This window comes from Stegostoma tigrinum, unplaced genomic scaffold (assembly GCF_030684315.1).
Source record: "Stegostoma tigrinum isolate sSteTig4 unplaced genomic scaffold, sSteTig4.hap1 scaffold_290, whole genome shotgun sequence".
NCBI classification, from domain to species: Eukaryota; Metazoa; Chordata; class Chondrichthyes; order Orectolobiformes; family Stegostomatidae; genus Stegostoma; species Stegostoma tigrinum.
This window is the reverse complement of record NW_026728218.1, coordinates 108,284-133,574: the sequence shown is the minus strand read 5'-3', so window position 1 is coordinate 133,574 and position 25,291 is coordinate 108,284. Positions and strand designations below refer to the sequence as shown.

The 25,291-nt window shown below is 42.2% G+C and overlaps 2 protein-coding genes across 2 annotated transcripts; both read right to left on the bottom strand.

The window, feature by feature from the left end:
- Nucleotides 1–4,502: 4,502 nt before the first annotated feature.
- On the bottom strand, nucleotides 4,503–9,545 carry LOC125448809 (probable G-protein coupled receptor 139). Its single transcript, XM_048524354.2, has 2 exons — nucleotides 9,434–9,545; nucleotides 4,503–7,367 (listed from the first exon to the last, which is right to left on the bottom strand). The coding sequence occupies exons 1-2, from the start codon at nucleotides 9,501–9,503 to the stop codon at nucleotides 6,478–6,480; spliced, it is 960 nt and encodes a 319-aa protein (XP_048380311.1). The 5' UTR covers nucleotides 9,504–9,545; the 3' UTR covers nucleotides 4,503–6,477.
- Nucleotides 9,546–21,046: 11,501 nt separating this feature from the next.
- Nucleotides 21,047–24,748, bottom strand: LOC132208094 (probable G-protein coupled receptor 139). Its single transcript, XM_059643840.1, has 2 exons — nucleotides 24,610–24,748; nucleotides 21,047–22,003 (listed from the first exon to the last, which is right to left on the bottom strand). Exons 1-2 carry the CDS (start codon nucleotides 24,704–24,706, stop codon nucleotides 21,108–21,110), a joined length of 993 nt encoding a protein of 330 aa, XP_059499823.1. The 5' UTR covers nucleotides 24,707–24,748; the 3' UTR covers nucleotides 21,047–21,107.
- Nucleotides 24,749–25,291: the final 543 nt, after the last annotated feature.

The following is a 25,291-nucleotide window of genomic DNA, read 5'->3' as shown; positions in this document are numbered from 1 at the left end:
AGAATGTGACCACACATTGCGATGTTCCCAGGATGGTGCGCTCGATAACTGTATTTACATTCTTTGAGGATGTAAGACACAAAATGTACAAAGGGAAACCAGTATGTGATCTGAGGAAGAGTCATATTGGTCTCAAATGTTAACTCAAGATGGTCTTGCCTACTTCACAAATGTGGTATCTGAGTTTTGGTGCTGGTTTGATGCCAGTTAAGTAAGCTGGTGGACCACATCAAACAGTACTGTGTATTGAACACTCACAGTGGGCAGCAATGCGTTCAATTAGACTATGCTTTCAAGCATCAGAACATTAGATGTCCATGAATAGATGTGGTTCTGTAGTAGAAGTCATTTATTAAATAACCCAGACTGGGCTAAGCATTAGATTGAAAACCACATTAAAGTTGTCAGTCAGGCTCACACTGTGATAAATTTGCCTGTGCTTGATGCTGCATACCTTAATGCATCGTCGTCTGGTTAATGTATACAAAAGGAATTTGTGCATACGTTGCAGTTTATTTATTGAATAAAGCAGGGGTAATGGATAGTCTCAATCTCTGCTGAGTTCCTATGATAATATGATCATCTATCTGCCTGATATAAGACCTTGTCTGAATAAGTACAGCTCTAACAATACTCATGAAGCTTGACACCAGCCAGGACAAAGTGACCCGTTTGATTACCACCACATCCACAAGCATCAAACTACTGAGACTCAGAATCAGCAACCTTTCATCTACGACATGCACTGCAGAAATTCCCCAAGGCTCCCTAGTCAGTAACTTCAAAATCCGCAAACACTACCACCCAAAAAGACAATGGCAGCAGATTACATGGGAAACCACCCTCTGCAAGTTCCCATCTGTGATGAGTAATACACTCACTTGAGTCCTGAAAATCTGTCCACCATCTTTAAGGCACAAGTCAGGGGTGTGATGGCATACGTACCTGGTTGAGCATAGCTCCAACAGCACTCAGGAAGCTCTACAAGACAAAGTAGACAATTTGATTGGCACTGCTTGCACAAGCATCTACTCTCTCCACGACTGACCACCAGCAGCAGTATGTACGATTCACAAGTTGCAGTGCAGAAACTCACTAAAGCTCCTTAGGCAACACCTTCTGAAACCATGTCTGCGACCATCTGGAAGGACAAGGGCAGCAGATACATGGTAACATCAGAAGATTCCCTCCAAGCCATTCCCCATCCTAACTTGGAAACATATTGCGGTTCATTTAGTGTTGCTGGTCCACAGTCCTGGACTATAACATCCCACCCCCAACAGGATTGTGGGGCTACTTATGGCTCATGGGTTGCAGTGGTTCATGAGTTCAGCTCTCCATGACCTTCTTAGGGATGCGAAATAAACACTGGAACTCCCAGCAAGTAGGCTTCCTACTAATGAATTTTGAAAGTGGATGGTTAATTCTGCATGGTAACATCGGTCTAACCAATCAGCTGTACAAACTGGCATCTATTTTGCTAAGTTTGCTTCCTGAGCCATCATGAAAAGCTTCAAATCCTTAAATCATTTAGCAACATTTAGGTTATCAGATCACAAATAGATTTGCTTTCAATTCCAAATTTTCAAATTGTTTTTGAATTCAGAGTTCACCATTTCCAATGGCAGGATTCCCACCCATGTTCCACAGTTTGTCAGATGCAGAGCACTAGACTGGGATATTAGTTCAGTAACGTTGACATCACCACCTCTCTTGGGAAAATAGTGTTACATGTTAAGATAACCATTCCTATAGAATGAGGCAAATAACCATTAGGTTTACTCCATGAACCTCATTGGGCCTGGTACATGTTGCCGTTCAACCAAAAGAATGCAAACTCTTCCCTGGTTTATTTTTAAGTAATGCTCAATGTCAATGCATCAATAACTACACAAGACCCTTGCTTCCTGGGGTGGATCATAAACAACCTGATGGCATTGTTAGATCTCATACTTTCAGTGAGAGCCCGAGTCATGGGAAGATTTCAGGTGCGATTTAAAGCTTCATTTTTCAGTACAACAAGGCATTCAAAAAGCTTCAGGATGTCGTAACTTTTACAGTTTAAACTTAAAGCGCACATGCCCCCTTATGATTACCATTGATCAGCAGCACTGAGTTATCCTTCTCTAACTGGCTCTCTGGTACAGCATCTTATAGAGTTCAATCTTGTCTGAATGTATTTCCAGTTAAGCTAATCATATCACTGAACAACTAAGAGATGGACAGGCTTGAGGTCTCTACTGGGTCTTTTGTGATGTTTTCCCAGAATTTCTTATCTTTCTTCTGGAAGCATTTCACAATGGATACCGTATTAAAGTAACATTTGCCTGCTGCACTAGCTTAACTGTCTATGAATTAGACAAAAGAATGTTGATTTTTCTTCAGTTCCAACAAAGTTATGTGGTTACACTTAATGTTAGAATTCTTTAGCTAACAGGCCGTGTCTTAATGTGTTTATTCAATCCACATTCCAATGTCTGCTCATCTCTGAACTCATTCCTTCCTGTAATGATACAGGTCTTGGCGTGGTGGTGCTTAGGCTGTCTGAAACCGGTCTGAATATTTTCTCTAATGCTTTTAGTGGTTTGTGTTTGTATATATGTGAATCTGCAACTACTTTGGAATCTATATAATTCAAGAGAGATTAGTAGGAAATGTCCTTACCTGTGTCTTGTGCATCAGCAGCTGCATCTGTCCTTGAATTTACAGAGCTGCTATTGTTCTACTTGTGAAGACGATAGTAAGCAAATATTTTCCCAAAAGCTGTAGCTACTGTCAGCTATGTTCTGCTGCATTAGCCATGGGCAGCTCCTGTTCATTTTGTGCCACTCAGTCATGGACAGCCCTAAGAGTGATCCTTGTTGAATGAATATTTCCACTGCAATTTGCTTCTTACTTCATGAATGTCCTGAACCACAGTAAAGTTTCGACCTATGCACTGATTGGATTCGCTCATGATTTATCGCCTGATCCAATGGCATTCTCTTGGTTTCAGCCATGATTAGCAAACTTAGGACATAGATAGCACAGCATGAATACTCAAATAAAGTTTAAATTAGCCACTGAATGGAGAGGTTAATCAGAGGATAGCCATCTTCAATGGGAGACAATGAATTTTTCTCTAAGTACAGTTAATGTGGTTGAGGAAGGGCAGCAGAGTAGGCCAGTCAATTACAGACCAGTTACTCTGATGTCAGTGTTGAGGAAATTATTGGAAAAAAATTCTGAGGGACAGGAATAATTAATACTTGGAAAGGCATGGATTGATTCTGGATTGTCAGTGCAGATTAATTGGACAGAGATCCTGCCTGACTAATTTTATTGAGATCTTTGAAGAGGTGACTAAATATATTGTTGAGGGGAGTGCAATTGATGTGGTTTACATAGACTTCAGTAATTTCTTTAACAGGGTGCCACCAAAAGGTAACAGCCCCTGGGATCAAAGGCAACTTGGCAAAATGGATCCAAAATTGGCTTGTAAATCAGAGGTCCAGTGTGACGGTGGAGCGGTTTCTTTTAAGCCTGTGATCAGAGGTTGTACCACAGGGATTGGTGATTGGACAGTTGCAGTTTGTTATAAAAGTTAATAGATTGGAAGTGAATGTATAGTATAATGTATAAGTATACTTAATAAATTTACAGATGACAAGATAATTGGCAGCATTGTTGACAATGAAGAACATTGATGTTCTGGCATTACAGTCTGATATTGATCAGCTGGTAAATTGGGCGGAGCAATGGCAGGTAGAATTGAATCCTGATAAGGGTGAGAGGTTGCTTTTTTGGGAGATTGAATAAGGAATGATTTCGCAATGAATGGCAGGACCCTAGTACTGAAGGAAAAACTGTGACCTTGATGTACAATCCTTAGACCCCTGAAGGTATCAACACACAAAACCAGGGTGGTGCAGAAACCATACCAAATGATGGTCTTCATTACCTGTGGCATATAATACAGGACCAAGGAAGTATTACAGATTACGAAAACATTGGTTAGGCCACAGATGGAATGCTGTGTGCAGTTCTGGTCACCACACAATAGGAAGGATGTGATTGCACTGCAGAAGGTGCAGAGATAATTCACCGGGATATTGTCTATGATGGGAAGTCTCAGTTATCAGCAGAGACTGGATAGGCTGGGTTTGTTTTCCTTGCAGCAGAGGAGGCTGAAGAGAGATCTGATTGAGGAACACAAAAGTATAAGGCACATAGATATGATAGCTCATGAGAATCTTTTCTGCCTGCTCCTTTAAATGTATATAATGGGGATAGTCAGGGGTCTCTTCCAGGACCTATGACTTTCCTAATGTATATAAGTGACACAGATCTGATTGTACGAGACACAATTTCAAGATTTGTGGGTGAGTCAAGGCTTTTGATATATTGTAAAATGTTTGCGGTTGTAGTGTTAAACATTGAAAGGACAAAGACAGAATAGATGGACACATGGTGTGCAAAAGTCAAAGATGAGAAGCATGAATTTATTCATTTTGGAAGCAGGTACAAGGGGAGGCAAGATTAAACAAAAGCATGTAATTCCAAGTTGAGTGCAGTGTCAGAGAATGCCAGGGATCTGAACACAAACCATAAAAGGTGACGTGACATGTTGAGAAAGCAGTGAATAGAGTTTGTGGTGTCATGTGCTTTCAGCATAAGTGAATAGAGAATGGAAAACAAAGTCTTTGTGATGAACTTGTACATTAAGGACCTCAACTGTAGTATAGTGTCTCAATCTGGGCAACACATTACAGAAAGGATGCAAAATCATCGGAGAGTGTGCTGTGAGGTTTTAGAAGAATTCATTCCTGGATATATTTGAGGAGATGGAGCTGTTTTCCTGGGAACACTAAAAGGAGATTTGATCAAAGCATTCAGAATGATGAGAGGCATGGATAGAGTTGATAGCCAGAGACTATTTCCCAGGCAGAAATGGCAAACACGAGGGGTCATAGTTTTAAGCTGGTTGGAGGAAAGTATAGAGGGGATGTCAGAGGCGGGTTCTTTACACAGAGAGTTGTGAGAGCATGGAATGCATTGCCAGCAGCAGTTGTGGAAGCAAGGTCATTGGGGTCATTTAAGAGACTGCTGGACATGCATATGGTCACAGAAATTTGAGCGTGCATACATGAGGATCAATGGTCGGCACAGCATCGTGGGCTGAAGGGCCTGTTCTGTGCTGTACTGTTCTATGTTCTATGTTCTATGTTCTATGTTCTAATTCAAGTGGGATCAGGAGCAGGGTGGAAGTGTTGAGGAAAACATTGTCCCCTGGAATGGAGGGTTGGAAAACCAGTCATGCCTGATTTCAAGAGAATGGTAGAAAGCTCAATTCCATGCAAGGGAAAATTGTTTCAATGCAGCAGTCGCATGAGATGTGGACAGTCCTGCCTACAGCAAGGGATGGTCTGAATTGAAATGCAATGGATCTTTAGAAATGCAGGTCTATTGAGAAAATGCTGGGGGAGACAGAGTTAATGAGTTGTTCTTGTGGAGAGCGGATCAAGAAACAATGCACTTTCTATTGTGCCCACAGTGCAATAAAAGGCATTTCAGCCCATCAATTCCATATCAATTAACATCGAAGGCCGAAGGGCCTGTACTGTGCTGTAATGTTCTAATGTCCACATCGGTCATAAACTATCATTTAATTGTTTTAATCCCATTTTCCACAATGTGGTCCATAGACCTGTATGCTTTGGCAATACAAGTGCACATCCAGAAATGTCGTCAACATTATGAGGACTTCAGTCTCTAACGCCCTTCCAGACAATGATTCGCACCTCATCTTGGGTGAAAAAAATCTTTGCTCACATCCCTTCTAAATCACCTGCCACTTACCTTAAATCTATGCCCCTGATCATTAATTCTTTCACCTGGGAGGAGAAAGTTCCTTCCGGTCATCTCTACCCTTGACCCTCCTAATTTTATACACCTCAATCATGTTCCTACTCAATTTCCTCTGGTTTAAGGAAAACAATCCCAGTTCATCCAATCTTTCCTAATAACTGAAACTCTCCAGCCCAGGGAACATCCCAGTAAATTTCCTCAACTTCCTCTCCACTGCTATTACTTCCCTCCTAGAATATGGATTCCATGAGCTGTATTAAAACAGTTCTAAATTCTGTTACCAGAGGAAGATTTTTGTGTCAATAAAGGAATGTGCTTGGGCTGCAATTAAGTTACATTTGATATTACTGCAGATTGTAACCAAGATTGGTAAAGATGTCACATGATGGATTAGAATGATTTGGTGCTTGTTTTTGACCAACACAGGCTTGATGGGCTGAAGGGTCTTTTTCGGTGCTGTAGACCCCGATGTCTCTGTGATGATAGACCTCACAGTTCCAATGTGTATGGCCAAGAATCAAACTATATAGTTACAAAATGATATTTGCGTTCAGACTCTGTGCCACAGACAGAATGTGCGCCGTTTACCAAATGAGTTAGTTCTCGACTGACTCCTGTATTTTATTCAGGTTATTTAACAAAGAGCTGACATGGAGTTCTGAACATCTTCTTCAATTCCTCCCTGAATTTCGCCTGAGTTACAACATAAATGCAGGTGTTTGTACAGCAGCTGGAAAGTTGGAACAGATAACCCATCTGCTGGAGAATATAGCCAGGAGCATTTGCGTCTGTGTAATAATAGGTCTTTGCAATTCGGTAATGAAGGAAATTAATGACATAGGGCATCCACAGGGCAATAAAGCTACCCGATATGGCAAAGAGTAAAATCATGGACTTCCTCCGATTTTCCATTTCCACATCCACCTGTTCTCCTCCTTGTTTGGATAACAATCCTTTTCGCACTTTATTAGCCAATAAAATGTGTCTGACTGTCAGAGCATTAAAAAGCAAAATAAAGAAAAACGGCAAGAATGGGTTTAGGATCCGATGGAGCCAATCATAAGCAACCCAGACATGCGACGTGTAAAATATGGGTTTTGACTGGCACTGCCATGGTATGTTGTCAATAATGTAGACCGGTTCGAAGCTGAAAAACCAGGGAATGTTCTTCAGAAAAAACACAGGAGTTACCACTGTCATTGCCACAGCTGCTGTCCTCGGGACGCAATATCTTAATTTCAGTTTTTGGCAACAAATCGCTATGAATCGATCAAGTGTGAAAGCGACTGTTAACCAGACAGAAGTGTCCCTCACTGCACAGATCAGGACAATGAGAGTGCTGCACCCTGGTGTTGTTTTTAGGGAATTTTTTGGGAAGTAAAAGGAAACAGAGCGATTCAGTATCACTTCTGTAATTGCCACCAACAGATCAGCCACTGCCATGGCCATTAAGTACAAAGTGATGCATTTAGAAAGACCACACCTTCCCTGGGATAGAATCCAGATCGTTACTAAGTTCACTGTAAAGAGCAAGAAAAAGACTGTTATCAAAATGGCAAGCACAGCAATATCTGTAGCATATTTGACTTGGGTCCTTTCTTTCTTCAATTTCTGTTCAATCCTTCTTCTGTGTCATTCAAACCAATCAGAAAAAGACAACTCTATCCACAGAGGCACATTTCTGGAGAGTTCATGCACTGATGTGTCTCTGTGTCTTTGGAATCATAGAAGAAGCCATAAATCTAACATTGGGTGAGAAAATGATTGTCATGTTGACCACTTATTCCCATCAAGAGACATTGTTGTGCAGGGTTACATAATCAGCACTGGAAGAACCCAGCAGCAATTTGGAAATTTATTGTTTAAGTAAGGAGGAATGTAATGATGCCAAATTGGACGGTTTCTGATGCAAGCATTCCTTTTGCTTCTAACTGTGTTCAGATTGGCAGAATTGAGAGTTAGCTAATAACTGTCAGAATTTACAGAATGCCTTTCACAGAGAGAAATTGATGAATTCAAATAATCTGAAATAAAAAGATATTCATAGAATCATAAGTGTGGAAACAGGCCACTTGGTTCATCCAGTTTACACTAACCCTCCGAAGAGCATTCCACTCACACCCAACCATCCCGCACCCCCCCCCCCACCAACCTTATCCAACATTTACCAGTGCTAATCCACCAAACCTGCACATCCCTGGAACACTGTGGGCAAGTTTGCATGGTCAGTCCACCTTAACCTACACATTTTTAGAATGTGGAGGAAACTGGAGCACCTGTCGGAAACCACCCCCCTACACAGACACACACGCAAGGAAGATGTGCAAACTCCATGGAAACAGGCACCCGAGGGTGGAATCAAACTTGGGTCCCTTATACTGTGAGACATCAGTGCTAACCACTGAACCAAAGTGCTGCCCATATTATCAGTGAAGAGTGACCAAGCAGCTGCAAGTTAACTTCACATTTTGAAAACATCCGCAAACTTCCATTCCCTTCTCCACCATCATAGTACTGTGAATCACTCATCAAAAGCACTGCAAATATTCACCAAAGATTTCCACAACCATATCTATTCAGCAGGGCAAGGGCAGCATATACACAGAACTCTGATAAATGCGTTAAACACTTTCTCCCTTTCACAAAACCAGATTAACTCTTCCTCAGTCATTTAAAATTTTCAAAACTTCCCTACCAAAGCTACTTCATAACAGATTTGACCGTTTGTGCAATGACAAGTGTTAGACAGCCTTTCATTACCAGATTTCTGTACCCTCAATTTCTTGAATAGAGGAATTACATGTTCAATTTATAAACATTGAAATAGGAGCAGCTGCAGGATATTCAGCTCTTAAAGTCTGCTCATTGTTCAATATCATCATGGCTGATCATCCAACTCAGTCGTCTGCTCCTGCTTTTTCCCCATATCCCTCGCACTGTAAGAACTATGTACAACTCCTTCTTTGAGGCGTCCTATGTTTTGGGCTCAAACGCTTTCTGTGGCAGAAAATTGAATGGGTGGACCACTCTCTGGGTGAATAGATTTCTTTTCATCAAAATCCTATACTGTGAGACTGATATGCTTGGTCCTGGGCAGCCTGGTCATCAGCAAAATCCTTTCTATGTTTACTATGCCTCACCCTGTTAGAATTTTAAAAGTTTAATATTTCAATTGTCATGACACTGTATCTATGTCCTGCTGGAAAAAAAGAACAGCTTTTTGAAGGTTTTTGTCTTGTCATCGGGCCCTTTGGCAAGAATACCAATTCAAGGGGGAAACCAACATTTATACGGCATGCAGTTATGAACTACATGTATTGGTTTTGCCCTCAATTGGCATTCTTTCGGATGGTCCTGGCGAGTGCAATATGAAAAGCTTCAACACAACATGACGTTTTTCACCAACAAATGTAACAACTATTAAATAATACAGAACGAGCTCCAAAATAAAAGCAGAAACACTGCCATGCTGGAGAGCTGAAGCCAGAAACAGACAAACTGGAGAAACTCGACAGGAGTTGGAAGAAGTGGGTTCCCGGACTTGAAACATTAGCTATGTCTTGAACCATTTCCAATCAACACTTACCCGGAACACCAATAGCTGCCAGGACAGGGTAATAAAAAGCGTAGACATAGTCAACAAAATACTCATACATGCTCAAAAAAAAAATCACAATGTCCAGCCGTGTCAAGCTCTGTGAACTTCCCACCACAACTTTGGATTTGAGATAGGCTATATACTGCAGCAGCAACTCCCCTGATAGGTAATTAAGCTGCTTGTGCCCAATTTACAGGAACTATAGAAACAGATGAGGAGAAAATCTCAATGGAAAAGACCTGAAGTTGGCAAAGGTACCAATGCTTTCCACATGACTAAGTTAATGAACTTACATTTACAGCTGAGCTGCTGTTGTTCCTTCATGGGTTTAAGTTGCAGAGCAGATCAACCAAACTCAGTGATCTAACTCCATTTTAATTATTGTCTTTTTTCTAAAATAAAACATTTCAGACACATTATGCTCTGTTGCAGTTGGGTCTTCTGATGCATGACCACTGCCCTGAATCCCTTCTCTGGCAAGGTGAATTGTAGCTAAAAAATAAGCTTATCACCAGAATCTTCATCCTTTATATTGATGGTTCCGTGGATCGGGGCGGGGGTGTGTGCAATAGAGAGGACTAGCTGAATGTACTGTCTGTTAAAAAAAAACTTCGAAAAGGTCTAGGCCCGAAACGTCGACTTTTGTGCTCCTGAGATGTTGCCTGGCCTGCTGTGTTCATCCAGCTCCACACTTTTGTTATCTTGAAAAATGGCTTTGTTTTGTGCTCCACAAGCCTGCCAAACCTGCTCTGCATTTCTTTCCATTCACCAGTGCTTTAGCTCAATGCCAAACAGCTAGTGGGTCAGCTCTGTGTTAATGTAGAAACAAGCAGGCATTTGGAGCACATCAAACTCTCGCAAACAACAGAGTGTTGAATGCCAATGTAACAGTTTTAAGTTACATCATGGGGATAAATATTTTTCTACTTTTGGAGGCATTCCCATCTCTGTTCACCCGAACTCAGGAACTTACAGCGGCTATCACCCCTCCATATCGCAGCACACACTTCCAGCCTCTCCAGATCTCTGTGTCTCTATAACAATCTCCCAACTCTCTCAATCACTGTAATCTACCAGTACCCTACATGCTTCTCTATCTCTCTAAACTCTTACAGCCCCTACACCCTTCACCATGTCTGTATATTCCTTCAGTCCGTATGCCCTTCCCTACCTCTGTAACCCTCTCCAACCCATACATCCTCCCTATACCTGTAACCTCCTCTAGCTCATACACGCCTCTTATCCCTGTAACCCCTGGAACCCATACATCCTCCCTATACTTGTAGCCTTCCTTCGCCTGTACACCGTGCGTATCTCTGTAACCCCCTCAACGCATACACCCTCCCAATTCTTGTAACGTGCTCCAGTTCATCCCTCCCCATCAGTTTAACTCTCTCCACCCTTCACTACCCTCCCTATCACTACATCTTTCTCAGACCCCTCCCTTCCCATGCTGACTCCTACGACAACACAGTCCTTTTTCGCTGGTAACTTGCAGCCTCTGGCCTTCCTTTCCCCGTTGACTAGAAGGGAAAGTGGCCTGGTTCAGGAGGGTAGCTTAGCTGCGGCTGACAAGCGGGTGCAAAGCCCGAGAAGTGAATTTCCTTTGAGACGAATCACTGACAACACAAAGCCCAGATTCTGCTGTCCCACAGACAGAAAAGAATGGCAGCTGACCATGTTTAATGTGACTGACTTTTTCTTTGTTTTATTTAGATCGGACAGATGGAACCCAATTGCTGGAATCCCTCTTACTCACTCCGTCTCATTCTCTCACTCCCTCCTTTTCATTCTGATACTTCCTTTGTTCCTTAACGTACGAACATAAGATTTTTTTTTAAAAAAGACATAAAACAATTTTGAATTTGGCAGCAGTGAGCCATAACAGCTACTAAAGTGTCCATTTAAAGTGAAGAGTGAGGCCTGGTTTAGACCATTCCAAGTGCATTTTTGCCCCTTATTCCATTGTTCACTCCCACATTTTCATGGTTACTCCTTGATTTTTTCTTTCTCTCTCTCTCTCTTTCTCTCTCTCTCACTTACTCACATGCTGGAGTTATCATCAAGGTATTCAAATTCAATGCCGTTCTGCTTGAATTGCTGGTTCAGGAGACAGTCTTTTCTGCAGAAAGTGGCTGCAATCTGGTCAAAAGTCTTTATCAATTTCACTTCCAATTCTCACCTTCACCTGGCCCATCTCTGATTCCTCCCTTCCCTTCCTCGATATCTGTTTCCATTTCTGAGGATAGACTCGCCACTAATATTCACCACAAACCCAGTGACTCCCACAGTTATCATGACTGTACATCCTCACACCCTGCTTCCTGTAAAGACTGTAATCCATTCTCCCAGTTCCTCCATTTCCATTGGTTTGTTCCAATGATGCCAACTTCAACAAGGCAACCTTTGAAATGTTCATCTTCCTTGTTGTTTTCAGGGCCTGTACCTGGGTCTGACCTATCTCCCACACTTCGTCCCTCATCCCTGCTCTTCTATCCCGCAAGAGTGATAGGTTCCCCCTTGTTCTTACCTACCATCCCACCAATGTTCACATCTAGTAGATCATTATCCTCCATTTCCACAACCTCCAGCAAGATGCTTCCACCAGACCCATATTCCTCTACCCTCCCTTATCCACCTTCTGCTGGAACCATTTCCTCTGGGACACCCTGGTCCAGTCTTTCTTCACTCCCAGCACTCCACCCCACAGCCTCACTGCACCTCCTCCTGCAACCGCAAAAGGTATAACACCTCCCCATTTACCTCCTCCCTCCTCATTATCCAAGGGCCCAAACACACCTTCTAGGTAAAACACTTCACTCAATGTAGTCTACTGTAATCACTGCTCACAATGTGGTCTCCATCTGCATTGAAGAAATGAAGTATAGACTGGGTGACTGCTTCACAGAACACCTATGTTCTGTCCACATAAAAGACCTTGAGCTTCCTGTTGCCTGATACTTCAACACACCATCCTGTTCCCTGGCCAACATTTCGTTCTCAGGTTTGCAGCAGTGTTCCAGCAAAGCTCAGTGCTATCTGGAACACCAAGCACCTCATTTTCCATTTGGCGACTCTACAGCCTTTTGGACTCAATATTGAGTTCAACAATTTTTATGTTTGAATTCCCCCACGTCCTTACCCCAAAGCCCAGACACTGGGCTTTGTTATCACATGGTATGCTAGTACATGGAACCAATTGTTAGACAGTAACAGTCCCCATTAAGAGCTATTCACTCTCCTAACCAGATTGTTATCCACTCCGTTGCCTGTCTGACTGTTCTTCTCTCTTTTTGGGCTTTATCCCCACCCACCATTCAGTCCTTAACAACCTCCACCCCCTGCATCTACTCTACCTTGTGCATATAAACTAACATTTTCTGAGATACCAATAGTTATGAGGAAAGTTTGCTTGATCTAAAACATCAGCTTTGATCTCTTGCCACAGGTGCTGCCGGACCCGCTGAGCTTATCCAGCCATTTCTGCTTTTACACCATCCAAGAACATCCCAGTATGCTTCACAGGGAAATGATCTTTTTAATTGTTTTACAGACTGCTATCCATCCATTAATTTTGACATCAAAAGATGCTGAGAGATTTGCAAAGGTACATCTATAGTTCAGCACAAACAACAGTTTCCACCTTTCCCCCTCTGGGGCCATTCCCTACAGCTGACACCATGATACTCACTCACGGTAGAGATTAGGGTGACTCATTTGGCTCTGCAGCTGATACGTAAAATTTCAATTCCCACCAGCATCTCAGATTGCCATGAGGATCTCAAGCTCTCCCATTGCCTGAGGCACGGTGACACACTGGTTAAACATCAATCATCTCTTTCCAGTAAGAGACTAGGAATGTGCTGTAATTACTTACTTGGTGCTCTCCTGCTCGCCAGTGTGTCCCAAACCTCCTGAAGACACTTTACTTCATTTCTCATTTGCACACTTTCCAACCAAGCTTTATGTCGTCTGGGAGTATGGATATATTCCGTTTGGACCCCACTCCCAGATCATTTCTCTGTCTTGTCAGTGGTTAGGGTCCAAATCTGGATCCTTGGTGCACCCCACCAATCACAGCATACCCATACAAGCTTCATAACTTACTTCCACTCCCGACCTTTTAGCTAATCTTGGTTTCCCATTTGCTTTAATATTGCAGAAAATAGGGAGACAACTTCAGTTGAAATCCTGTAAATTGTTCCAGACTCAGACCAGGAGAGAAGTCCTTGCATTGAGGGTGGGAGCAGGGGGAGAAAGATCAGGAACGGGAAACTGAACTAATATTTCCTCCCTCTGTCCCAGGGTCACTGTGCAGTACATTGTTCCCATCAAACATTCCCAGCACAGTGACAGCATGACATTAGGTACAGAGTAAAGCACTCTCTACACTTTTAAAATGGAAATAAAGCTCTTTGTACACTGTTCCCATCAAACACTTCCAGCAAAGTAACATGGTGGCTGAGTGGTTCCCATCCCTGCCTCACATCACCACGGACCTCGATTTAATTCCAGCCTCTGGTGACTGTCTGTGTGGAGTTTCCATGTTCTCGCCATGTCTGTGTGGGTTTCTGCTGGATGCTCTCGTTTCCTCCTACAGTATGAGGATGCTTAGATTCGGTGGAGTGGCCAGTCTATCCAGGGACATGAAAGCTAGATGAGTTAGTCACAGTAAATGTGAGATTACAGGGAGATGGTTGGGTCTGGGGGACACATCCTCCAGAGGATTGATGCAGACTCAAGTGCCTAAATGGCCTCTTTCTGCATTGTAAGGATTCCATTATTCAATATCCTTGCTGTCCTAATCTCCAAAATATGATTAATCCAGGAGTTCACAAGCACAACGCAGTCTGGGTGAACTTGGTGTGTGAGAGATAACCAGCTATGTCCACTACATTTTACTCTGAGGCAGAAAGTGCTTTGTCAGTGGAAAGCCTCGGGGTTAGTGCTGATAGAGACCACAGGGAGGCAAGTCTTGGTGAGATGACAGGCCCCTCACACCCCTTGTCCTGGACTGAATGGAATGTTGTTTCAGGAAGCCCCACATCGGGGCTAACATTTTCCACCAGTGGGCGTGCTTCACAGAGTCAGTAGCATCTCGCATACTCACAGAGGCCACAGCAAAGGCAGTGCTGATGACCCCAACACCATTAATGATATGGACTGGCTGTTGAATGCCCATACCAATGAAGACGCTGGCCAAGTAACAGAAGACCTATTAGGAAAGAGAGACAGAAGGAAAAGAGATGCATTAACCATTCCTGCAAATCAGGTTGACCTGATTTTGGCATTGACTCCATGATTTTGTACCAAATATCTCTTAACTTACAAGTCAATCAAAGATCTGTCTCATCCTTGATTACATTCAGTGAACCAGCTTCTCTGGGGAACCATGGTGCCAGTTATCCTCTGACACACAGCTTTTATCTTCATCTCTGGCCTAAATTATTTTTAATCTATGCCCCCTAATTCTGGATTTCTCTGACAAGGCCCATCCAAGCCACTCATCACCCTGGCTTGGAAGCATACCACTGTTCCTTCACCTTTGCCAGGCCACAAGCCTGGAAATCCTTCCCCAACACATCTTGAGTCAGCCTAATGCACACAGACTGCAGTAGTTCATGAAGGCAGCTCACACCCATATTCTCAAGGTGCAATTAGGGATGGGCAATAAATGCTGATCCAGCCAGTGACAGCCACATCCCATAAATGAACGTCGCTTAATAATGATGTGTCCAGCCCGTCGCATCCCCTCAGGAGCTTATATTTCTCAATGATATCATTTCTCATACTCTGACATTTATTGCAGAAGGTGTCGCGTATAAAAGTAGAGATGTGTTGCTGCCATTGTACAAGGCATTAGTGAGACTGTACCTGGAATATTGTGTATAGTTTTGGTCTCCTGCTTGAGGAGGAATGTGGATGCATTGGAGGAAGTGCAGAGGAGGTTCTCTAGATTGATTCCAGAGATGGGGAGTTTGTCTTATGAGGAGAGATTGAGCAGTTTAGGCCTATCTTCCCTGGAGTTCAAACGAATGTGAGGGGATATAATTGAGGTGCATGTGATGCTAAAGGGGATTGGAAAAGTTGATGTAGAGAGGGTGTTTCCTCTTGTATGGCATTGTTGAAGGGGGCGACTCATAGTTTTAGGATACGGGCTGGCAGATTTAAAATGGAAAAGAGAAAGAACTGCTTCTCTCAAAGGTTTGCAGATCTGTGGAATCATTAGCTCAGCATGTGGTGGATGCTGGGACATTGAGTAAGTTCTGAGGAAGGGTCACCGGACCCCAAAGGTTAACTCTGTTTTCTCCTTCACAGATGCTACCAGACCCACTAAGCTTTTCCAGCAACTTTGTTTTTGTTCCTAAGTTTGAGGAGGATATGGACGAATTGTTTTTATGGCAATGGGTTACAAGAAATGGACATGGAAGTGGAGTTGAGGCTGAGATGCCTATTCTGGTACTGTTCCAGTTCCCGACCATGGTGGCTCAGTAGTTAGCACTGCTGCCTCACAGCGTGAGGGATCTGGATTCAATTTCCACCCTTGGATGAATGACTGCATGGAGTTTGGTCATTCTCTCCATGTCTACGTTGGTTTCCTCTCACAGTCAAAAGATGCACCTGTTATATGGATTGGCCATTTCCCCATAGTTTACAGGGCAGCTGAATTAAACATGGGAAATGCAGGGCTACAGGTTTAGTGTGGGTCTGGATGGGATGCTCTTTGGCGAGTCAATGCAGACTGGATGGGCTGAATGTCCTGATTGCACACTGTAGTGATTCTGTGAACTTGTACTTCACTCCCCTTGCAACAGAGACAATTTGAAGGCAGCAGTGCTATCCACTAAGCCACCATAGTTGGGAACTATAACTGTATAGGACATTGGTGAGATCACAGTGAAGCACTGTGTGTAGTTATTTGCTACAGCTTAATGTTAGCGTTCTGTGATTCATGCACAAGGACACACAGTTCACTTTGTTTAACAGCATTATTCAGCCTGTCCTCAATCAAAGATAATGCTGCTTTTCAACTCTACCCAAAACACTGGGCATCCTCACACATTCCCACATTATACTTCACCTACCAGATTTGTCCCAGTTGTACGACTACAACATTTGAAAAACATCTGGAATAGTACATGAATAGGAAGAGTTAGGGATATAGGAAAATGCTGGCAAATGGGACTAGATTTATTTCGGATATCTCATCGGCAGCAACAGGTTGGCTGGAATGGTCTTTTTCCATGCTGTACATCTCTGTGATTCTATGGCTGTGCTTATCTAACAATCCAGATGCCTTTTAAATGTTGTAATTGTGCCAGCCTCCACCACTTCCTCTGGCAGCTCATTCCATACATGCACCATCCTCTGCGTGAAAATGTTCCCCCTTAGGCCCCTTTTAAATCTTCCCCCCCTCACTTTAAACCTATGGCCTCTAGTTGCGAACACCACCACCCTGGGGAAAAGACCTTGTCTATTTCCAATATCCATGCCCCTCATGATTTTATAAATTTCTATAAAGTCACCCCTCAATCTCTGATGCTCCAGGGAAAATAGCCACAAACTATTCAACATCTCCCGATGGCTCAAACCCTCCAAACCTGGAAAAATCCTTGTAAATCTTTTCTGAACCCTTTCAAGTTTCACAACATCTTTCCGACAGCAGGGAGACCAGAACTGAACACTGTATTCCAAAAGTGGCCGAAACAATATTCTATACAGCTGCGACATGACCTTCCAACTCCTGCACTTAATGCACTGACCAATAAAGGCAAGACATCAAGTGCCTTCTTCATTATCATGTCTACCTGTGACTCCACTTTCAAGGCACTACAAAACTGCATTCCGAGGTCTCTGTTCAGCAACACACATCAGGACCTTATCATGTTGTATTCAAGTCCTGCCCTGATTTGCCTTTCCAAACACAGCATCTCACATTTATCTAAAGTAAACTCCATCTGTCACTCTTCAATCTGATCAAGGTTCTGTTGTACTCTGGTGTAACCTGTTGAAATGTTGAAATGCTACAACACCAATACTAAGCTCATGGCCTCCTTCTCAATTGCTTTGTTGATTATTCAATTTTCTGGAATAAAATACCCAATAGGTCTTTTTATCTTCTTGTCACCTTCTTGTGGGAATACTTCACTGACCTGCATCACTTACATCAAAGGCCATTCTGAATGGCTTTCCATAATTAGGTGTGGCTAACAGTGGGTTAGCGGTAAACACAGCTTTCAGGCTGTTAAATGCTTTTGGACGGTCCTCTGTTCACTGAAGTTTTCTGCACTTCAGTAAGTCAGTCAGTGGAGCAACCAAGCTGTTAAATTTTGCTATGAACTTTCAATAAAACCCACTCAATTCCTGAAATAGTGGTACTCCTCTCATTGCTGGCGGCATGGGAAGCTCCCTACTAACCTTTGTTTTCACATAGTGTAGGGCGAACTGTCTGTGTCTGAGAGCATGGCCCAGGAAAGAGACTTGGGCTTTTGCAAACTCACTCTCAGCCAGGTTCATCACCAAGCCTGCCTCTCAAAGTCGATTGAAATTATCTGATAGATGTTGTAAATGTTCATTCATTGTGCGACTAAAAATGACCAGGTCCTCGATATGCACCACATTATTGAGCAATCTTGAAATGACTTTATTGGTTCATCTTTGAAATGTGCCTGGTGCATTTTTCATACCAAATGGAAAGTCTTTAAAATAGTACTGTCCATACTGAAGCTCCCAACTCTTCTGTGACACCAAATATCGTCTAATGCTACAGTTAAAACAAATCTTGTTCAGTGACAGCTGGCCATTCCCATTCAAGCTGCTTTTATTTTCCCAAACATTTCAAACAAAAAGTGAAAGGCCTCCTAATCTGTTAATTGAAGGTATATTGAGTAGCTAGTTCAGAGCCTCTGCCTTTACAGCCTCTCTTCAAAAGAAAAAGACAGGACAAAATAATCTTATGAAAGTGACAGCATTGTCACAGGTGGAGATGAAGGGGGATTTTTAGTCATTATGCTGTATTAAGTCATGGAGTCATAGATGTCTGTAGCACAGAAGAAGGGCCCTTCCGCCCATCACATTCATGCCAGTCAAAAACAAGCACTTAACTATTCTAATCCTATTTTCCAGCACTTTGCCTGATAGCCTTCACATGCCTTGGTATTGCAAATGCATATCTAAATACTTCTTCAATGTTATAAGTAGTTCTGCATCTATCGCCATTATAGGGAGTAAGTTCCAGATTCCCCTCATCCATCTGGGTGAAAAGGGCCTTTAACTCATATCCGTTTTAAACCTACCACCTTTTACCTTAAATCTACAAAACATCCATCAAGGGGAAATGTTCCTCCTGTCTAACCTGCATATATCTTCATACTTGAATATAGCTCAGTCATGTCCCCTGTCAATCTCTTCTACTCTATGGAAAAAAACACCCCAGTCTGTCTGTTAGTATCTCCCGGGAAAGTGTACGAAATGTACACCGCTAGCAGCTGATGACCATATTCTATCATAATCCAGGAGAGTACTTTCACCGGATCCCTGAAATACGCTGCACTTTGAAATAACCCGACAAAGGCCTGCCACCCAAGTCATCCTTTATTTACATGTAGCGAGTGCTTGATACCGATCCAGCTCCCTCAGAGCCAGTTATCAGAGTGAGCAGAATCTCTGACACTCCTGCCTCTATCTGTCCACCAGGACTCCCTGATTGGACCAGGCTATCAGCCCCAAATCAGGGAACTCATATTCTTGGTGGTCCACCTGGTTGACCTAGTCACAATGACTACAACTGTGCGCCATGAATTGTGCAGCGCCAGCTCCTAGACATATCCTGAAATGTACAGCATTATTTGAAGCAGTGTTACATTTCAGTGTTTGTGACCACACTTAACCAGTACAAGCCATCAAACATTTGTTAGTAATAATCCAATCAATTCTTCAATTTGTTAAGGTATGCAGTTGAGATATGATAATTTAGTCAACCAGACAAAGAAAGGATGCAACCATGAAAATCGAGGATGGTTCATGGATATTTAACGACATTAACATTAAAACTCTCACAGCCCAAGAGGATTATTGGACCGGTCTTTCATCACATAATTTTAGGGAATTCTCCCTGCTCATTTTCTGGTCCTTCTTTCATCTGGGCAAGCCAGCTCCCGGACAAGGACTGTTAACAACAAGGACCACCTTACAAAGACTGCCCTCTCCTCCTGTACTCTTGTCAATAAAGCTGAATCCTCGGGGCAGGGTGCAGACACCATGTCATTGGATTGTTGGAACCATGGGGCAGCCTGGCAAGACTGTTATCCTCTTTCCCACCTCCATTCTAAGTCACATACATTCTATTCTCTCAAACTGAGAGTAAGAATTTTGTTTTATTCATTCAGGATGAGGGCTACACTGACCAGGCAGCATTTATTGCTCAATCCTAATTACCCAGAGGGCAGTGAAGAATCAAAGACTTTACTGTGGGTCTGGAGTCACGTGTAGGCCACACCAGGTAAGGATGGCAGTTTCCTTCCCTAAAGGATGTTAGTGAATCAGACGAGATTTTTTGCACAATCGAAAATGAGTTCGTGGTCATCTTTAGATTTTTAATCACCGATTTTTAAAAAAATTGAATTCAAATTCCACGATTTGCCGTGGCGGGATTCAAACCCAGGTCCCCGGAAGTTGCTGTGGATCCAACTAATGTTGTTGATTCTTGCGTTCTTTCTTTTGTTCACTTTTTATTTATTGGATATGTTGAAAGAAGCATTCTGAATTAAAAACAGTTAGCTGAGACCTTACACTGCACAGAATGTACAAGGAAGGCTCAGGCTTAAAGGGGCGCCAAGTTTCAACACCAGTGACGAACTGGAATGGAATTAATGAGTTTATCAACGAAATCACATCTTCAGGTGCCTTTCAAATGCTTTACAATCAAACCAACAGTTAACTGGAGAAATTAGCATGATGCCTAATTCTCAGTCTCTGTAGCATTCATGGCACTGGTATTTCAGTGAAGGTCATGACCTCTGCCTGGAAAGTTACAAAACGAAAGAAAGTCCCATTGTTAAGGCATATGATTATCAACTACTGCAATAAACTGATTCCCGTTCTCCCTTTGCCCCACTGTAGCCGTGCCCCACTGTCCTTTTTCAGCCTCGACATATTTTTCTTTCTGCTGCCTGCCTTGATTTGCAGAAATCTCTATTTAAATGCCAGCAGAGACCATAAGACATGGAAGCAGCAATAGACCATTCCAGCCATCCGGTGTGTTCCAGCTTTCAATAAGATCATGGCTCAAGGATCAAAGAAAGGTGCCAACAATGCGATGATAAAGATACAACAAATAACGGGGCATTGAAAAACAGTGGGTTGTTCATTGAACAATTGTATTAGTCAGGGCTCATTCCCGCCACAACAGGTCATTCGTGCCTTACATTCAAAAGTGGGCAGTGTATAAAAGTTGGTATTACTGGGAAAGTATGTGATAAAACCAGAGGTTTGGCTGTCCATGACAAAAATATTGACTGGAATCAGTGACCACCAGGCCTAGGAATGTTTAATTGATTAATGTTTTGGAATAGATCAGATTTTGAACAATTTCCAAAGTATCAATAATGAGCAGAACATGACACAAGATCAGAAGGTACTGTTAAAAAAACATGAATTCTCATCATCTACATAGTTTCACCATCAGTGAAAGGGAGTAGTTCACTCCACTTCTCAACTCCTCCCTAAACCTCCTCTGGGTTAGAGTGTAAATAAAAGTATTTGTACAGCAGCTTAAAAGCTGGAGCATTAAACCAATTTCCCGAACAAATGTTGGTAGAGAAACGGAATATTCTAAGTAATCTAATCGTCTCAATATAGAACAAACCATGAACACCACCCACAGCAGTATGAAGTTCCCTGATATCACAAACAGTAGAATCATAGATTTCCTTCGACTTCCCATCTCTGGGTCACTTTGACTCTCACCATTACTCCGATTCTGAAGTCGCTTGCGTGCTCTGCTGGCCATTAATATGTGTCTGACCGTTAATGCATTGAGGAGAAGAATCAGAATAAATGGAATGAATGGTGTTAATATGTAATGGATTAATTCAACGATAGCCCAGACCAGCGAATGAGATACAGTCAGAGCCACACGACAAAACCAAGAGCTGTTTGAAAGCCAATATTCATTTGTGTACAGGAAATACCAGAAAATGTTTTTTAGAAAGCTCAACACTGTCACTATTCCGATGACCATAGCTGCAGTTTTTTCTGTGCAATATTTAGATTTCAGTTTCTGGCAAGAAATGGCCACAAATCGATCGAAGGTGAAAGTGACAGTAAACCAGACAGAACTATCTGTGGCTGCGTAAAGCAGAACGGCATGGATATTGCACAATGGAATTATTCGGAACAAGCTAAATTGTTCCCAGTAAACAATAGGTATCTGCCGCAATATCAGATCAATGATAACGACCATTAGATCTGCTGTTGCCATGGCCACCAGGTAGTAAGTTACACATTTGGAGAGACCACAATTTCCCCGAGCAAGGATCGTAATAGTTATCACGTTAACTGTAAACAAGAGAAAAATATGGACATTATTCAGCAGGAATATATGAATAATTGCTGTTTAAATGTTTCCAGTCTAGTACCAGTTTAGGTTACATATAGGGGCACTTTTGTTCTATCATGTGATATGGGAATCATGGGCATGAGCAGTATTTTATAGACATCACGAACTACACTTAGTAACATGATGGTGAGAAAGCTATCGTGAACTGCACCAGTAATTTTTCATTAGGAGTTTAAGAATTTTGGTCCCATGCAGTGAAAGCACAAATATATGGCCTCAAGTAAGGATATACGTGAAGTAGTAGGCCATCTGGCCCTTCCAGCCTGCTCTGCCATTCAATAAGATTCTGGCTGATCTTTTCATAGCTTCAGTTCCACTTACCACCCTCTCACCACAACCCATAATTTCTTTACTAATCAAAGAATTATCTATCTTAGCTTTGAAAACATTCAATGAGGTAGCCTCAACTGCTTCACAGGGAAGGTCACAGATTCACAACCCTTTGGGTGAACAACTTCCTCCTCAATTCAGTCCTATATCTGGTTCCCCTTAATTTTGAGGCTATGCCCTACTGTTCTAGTTTCACCCGCCAGTGGGAGCAACCTCCCAATTTCAATCTTAACTCTTCTCTTGATAATTTTATATGTTTCTACATGAACCACCCCTCATTTTCCTACACTCCAATGAATCTAATCCCAGTCTATTCAGCCTGTCATCATAAGCCAACCGTCTCAACTCTGAAATAAACCCAGTGAATCTCTGATGCACGCCCTCTAGTGCCAGTAAATCCATTCTCAAGCTTGCAAGCCATCGTGTTTTCCATGTGTTGACTGCCCCTTAGTCTCCTGTTTGTGAAAGACGTGTTTGGGAAGCACAGTTGAAGGAGCATTGAGGAGTTTTGGCACTGTAGGCTTGATTTGGTACACACTGATGTCATTGTGCCTCAGTGGTGAAAGGACTAAGTATTTAACTTGGCAGATGGGTGTCAATCATCATTCACTTTGTGCGAAATTGTGTTGACTTCTATGGTGTTGTTGAAGGCATGTTCAGTGAGGAAGTATTTTAGCATGTTTTTGGCTTGTGCCTTGTAGATGGTGGGCAAGCGTTGGGGAGTCAGAGGGTGCAGAATTCCCTGTTCTTGCAAAAGTTTATATGTTTGATAGTTGATAGGTCAGGTTCACTTCCTGTTCATGTGTTACTCCCTTGACCTTGACCACAGAGGATTGAGTTCAGATAATTTTGTTACGGGAAGGTGCTCATATCTTTTCTTGTGAAATAGTCACTGCCTGGACCTTGCATGTAGCACAAACGTTACACCTGCAAAACTTTGAAAACCATGGTTCAATTGGCTAATTGCTTTTGTTAAGCTTGACATTGTTCAATTTGTTGATGAATGGCATCCCATTATCCTTGGAAGAAATTGACAGAAACACGGGGACATCTATATGTCCTTCAGCCCTTTGAGCCTACTCTGCCATTCAATATGATCATAAAAATTCATCCAACTCCTTCCCCGTTCTCCCTTTTGTCCTGTACACTTTGACTTAATTCAACTGCTTTCCTTTAAGACTAAATAATGTTAACTCCTTGCAAGGTGTCTTCAGTATCAAATTGACTTCTAAAATATTGGAGAGGATATTATACACCACAGTCTGGTATGTCATTGGTGTGGAGATGTATTTGAGATGAGACTTCATGTCATGTAATTTGGGTAGCTAAGCCACTATCTTCACATTCCACACTCCCTTAGTTCAACATCGAAATTAGCTAACCCACCATGAGCAACTCAGCAGTTCAGTGTCATTGAGATTGTTCATAGCTCAACTCATCGCAATATTAACCTGCTCAGGCCTTTGTTGTATTTATCTGGGTGGAAAAAGTGGGAGTCGACAATTTTTAATTATAGTATTGACAATGGAATGAGTAAAGAAATATTATTTTCTCCATGAGCCCATTGGAGACATCTATGTGTAAATGGTGAAAACTTCCTTTTGACTAATACACACATTGAGACTCAGCCTTTCTCCAATCTTGCGCCCCTATTAAAGTTGGTAAGTCCTCCCTGCCCAAACCCCCTGACATTCCTGTGTCTGTTCTCCATTGAGGTTGTAGGGGAGATGGAGAGAGATGTCCCACTTAACTTAACTCAGTTACCGCTCTTTCTGACTGCAGAGGAGGAATGTCCTTCACCTGTCTGTTCTTCCTTGACATTTCTTGGGGGAAAGTGCAGCGGAAGAGTTACACACAGAAAAGTGGACCAAGCTTCCCAACATTTCTCAGTCTCCCCACAACCCCTATACAATATAGTCTAGACAGAAAACAGATCGATGGATTGATGGATAGGTAGATAGATCGATAAATAGATAGATAGGTAGATAGATAGATAGATAGATAGATAGATAGATAGACAGACAGACAGATAGACAGACAGATAGACAGACAGATAGTTAGTTTGTTAGATAGATGGAAAGTAAGTGAGATAATAAATGAGACAGATGGGAATATTTTCAAAGTGTGATCAATGCAATCAAACACTTGCACACGCAACCAAAGCTGCTACATATGTCAATCCCAAGTGAAACCCCTGCAGTAGCTAAAAACATACCTGGCACACCGACTGCAGCCAAGATGGGGAAGTAAATCTTTTGTATCTCATAAATCGCCCACAGAATCTGGAGCTTGATCATAAAACTAAGCGGCATTGCTTCTAATAAGACGAAATGATTCAATGTTTAGTCCTGGTGTGGAGAGAAGATTTCTTTGAGACATTGAGAGGATTTGCCTTTGTTATAGGAGTAATAACTCAACTGGTCAGAAATTTGGGTCCCAAAGTGCTTGTACTTATTTTCAGTCAGTGAACAAACAAGTGAAGGCAGGAACTTTCAAGGCAACGTTGCAAACAAAAACAGTGCAATTACTCATCACACAGAAACAATTGCAAATTAAGAGCTTAATGATCATGAAATCATTGTCAATTATTAAAAAAAACCCATCAGGTTCACTAATGTCCTGTAGATGAGGGAATCTACAATGCTTACCATTACATGTGATGCGAGACCCACAGTGATGTGGTTATCTCTTAACTGCATCTGGACAATGAGTGGTGAGCAATATGTACTGGCTGAGCCAGCAATGCACACATCCCATGAATGAATCAAAAGAAAGGACTCCTCAAGGTATTTAAGAGGTATTTAGATGAACACTTGAAATGTGCTAACGTTCAACTTATGGGCCAAGAGCAAAAAAAAAATAGAAGTAGAAAAGATGGACATTTGCTGACCAGGGCT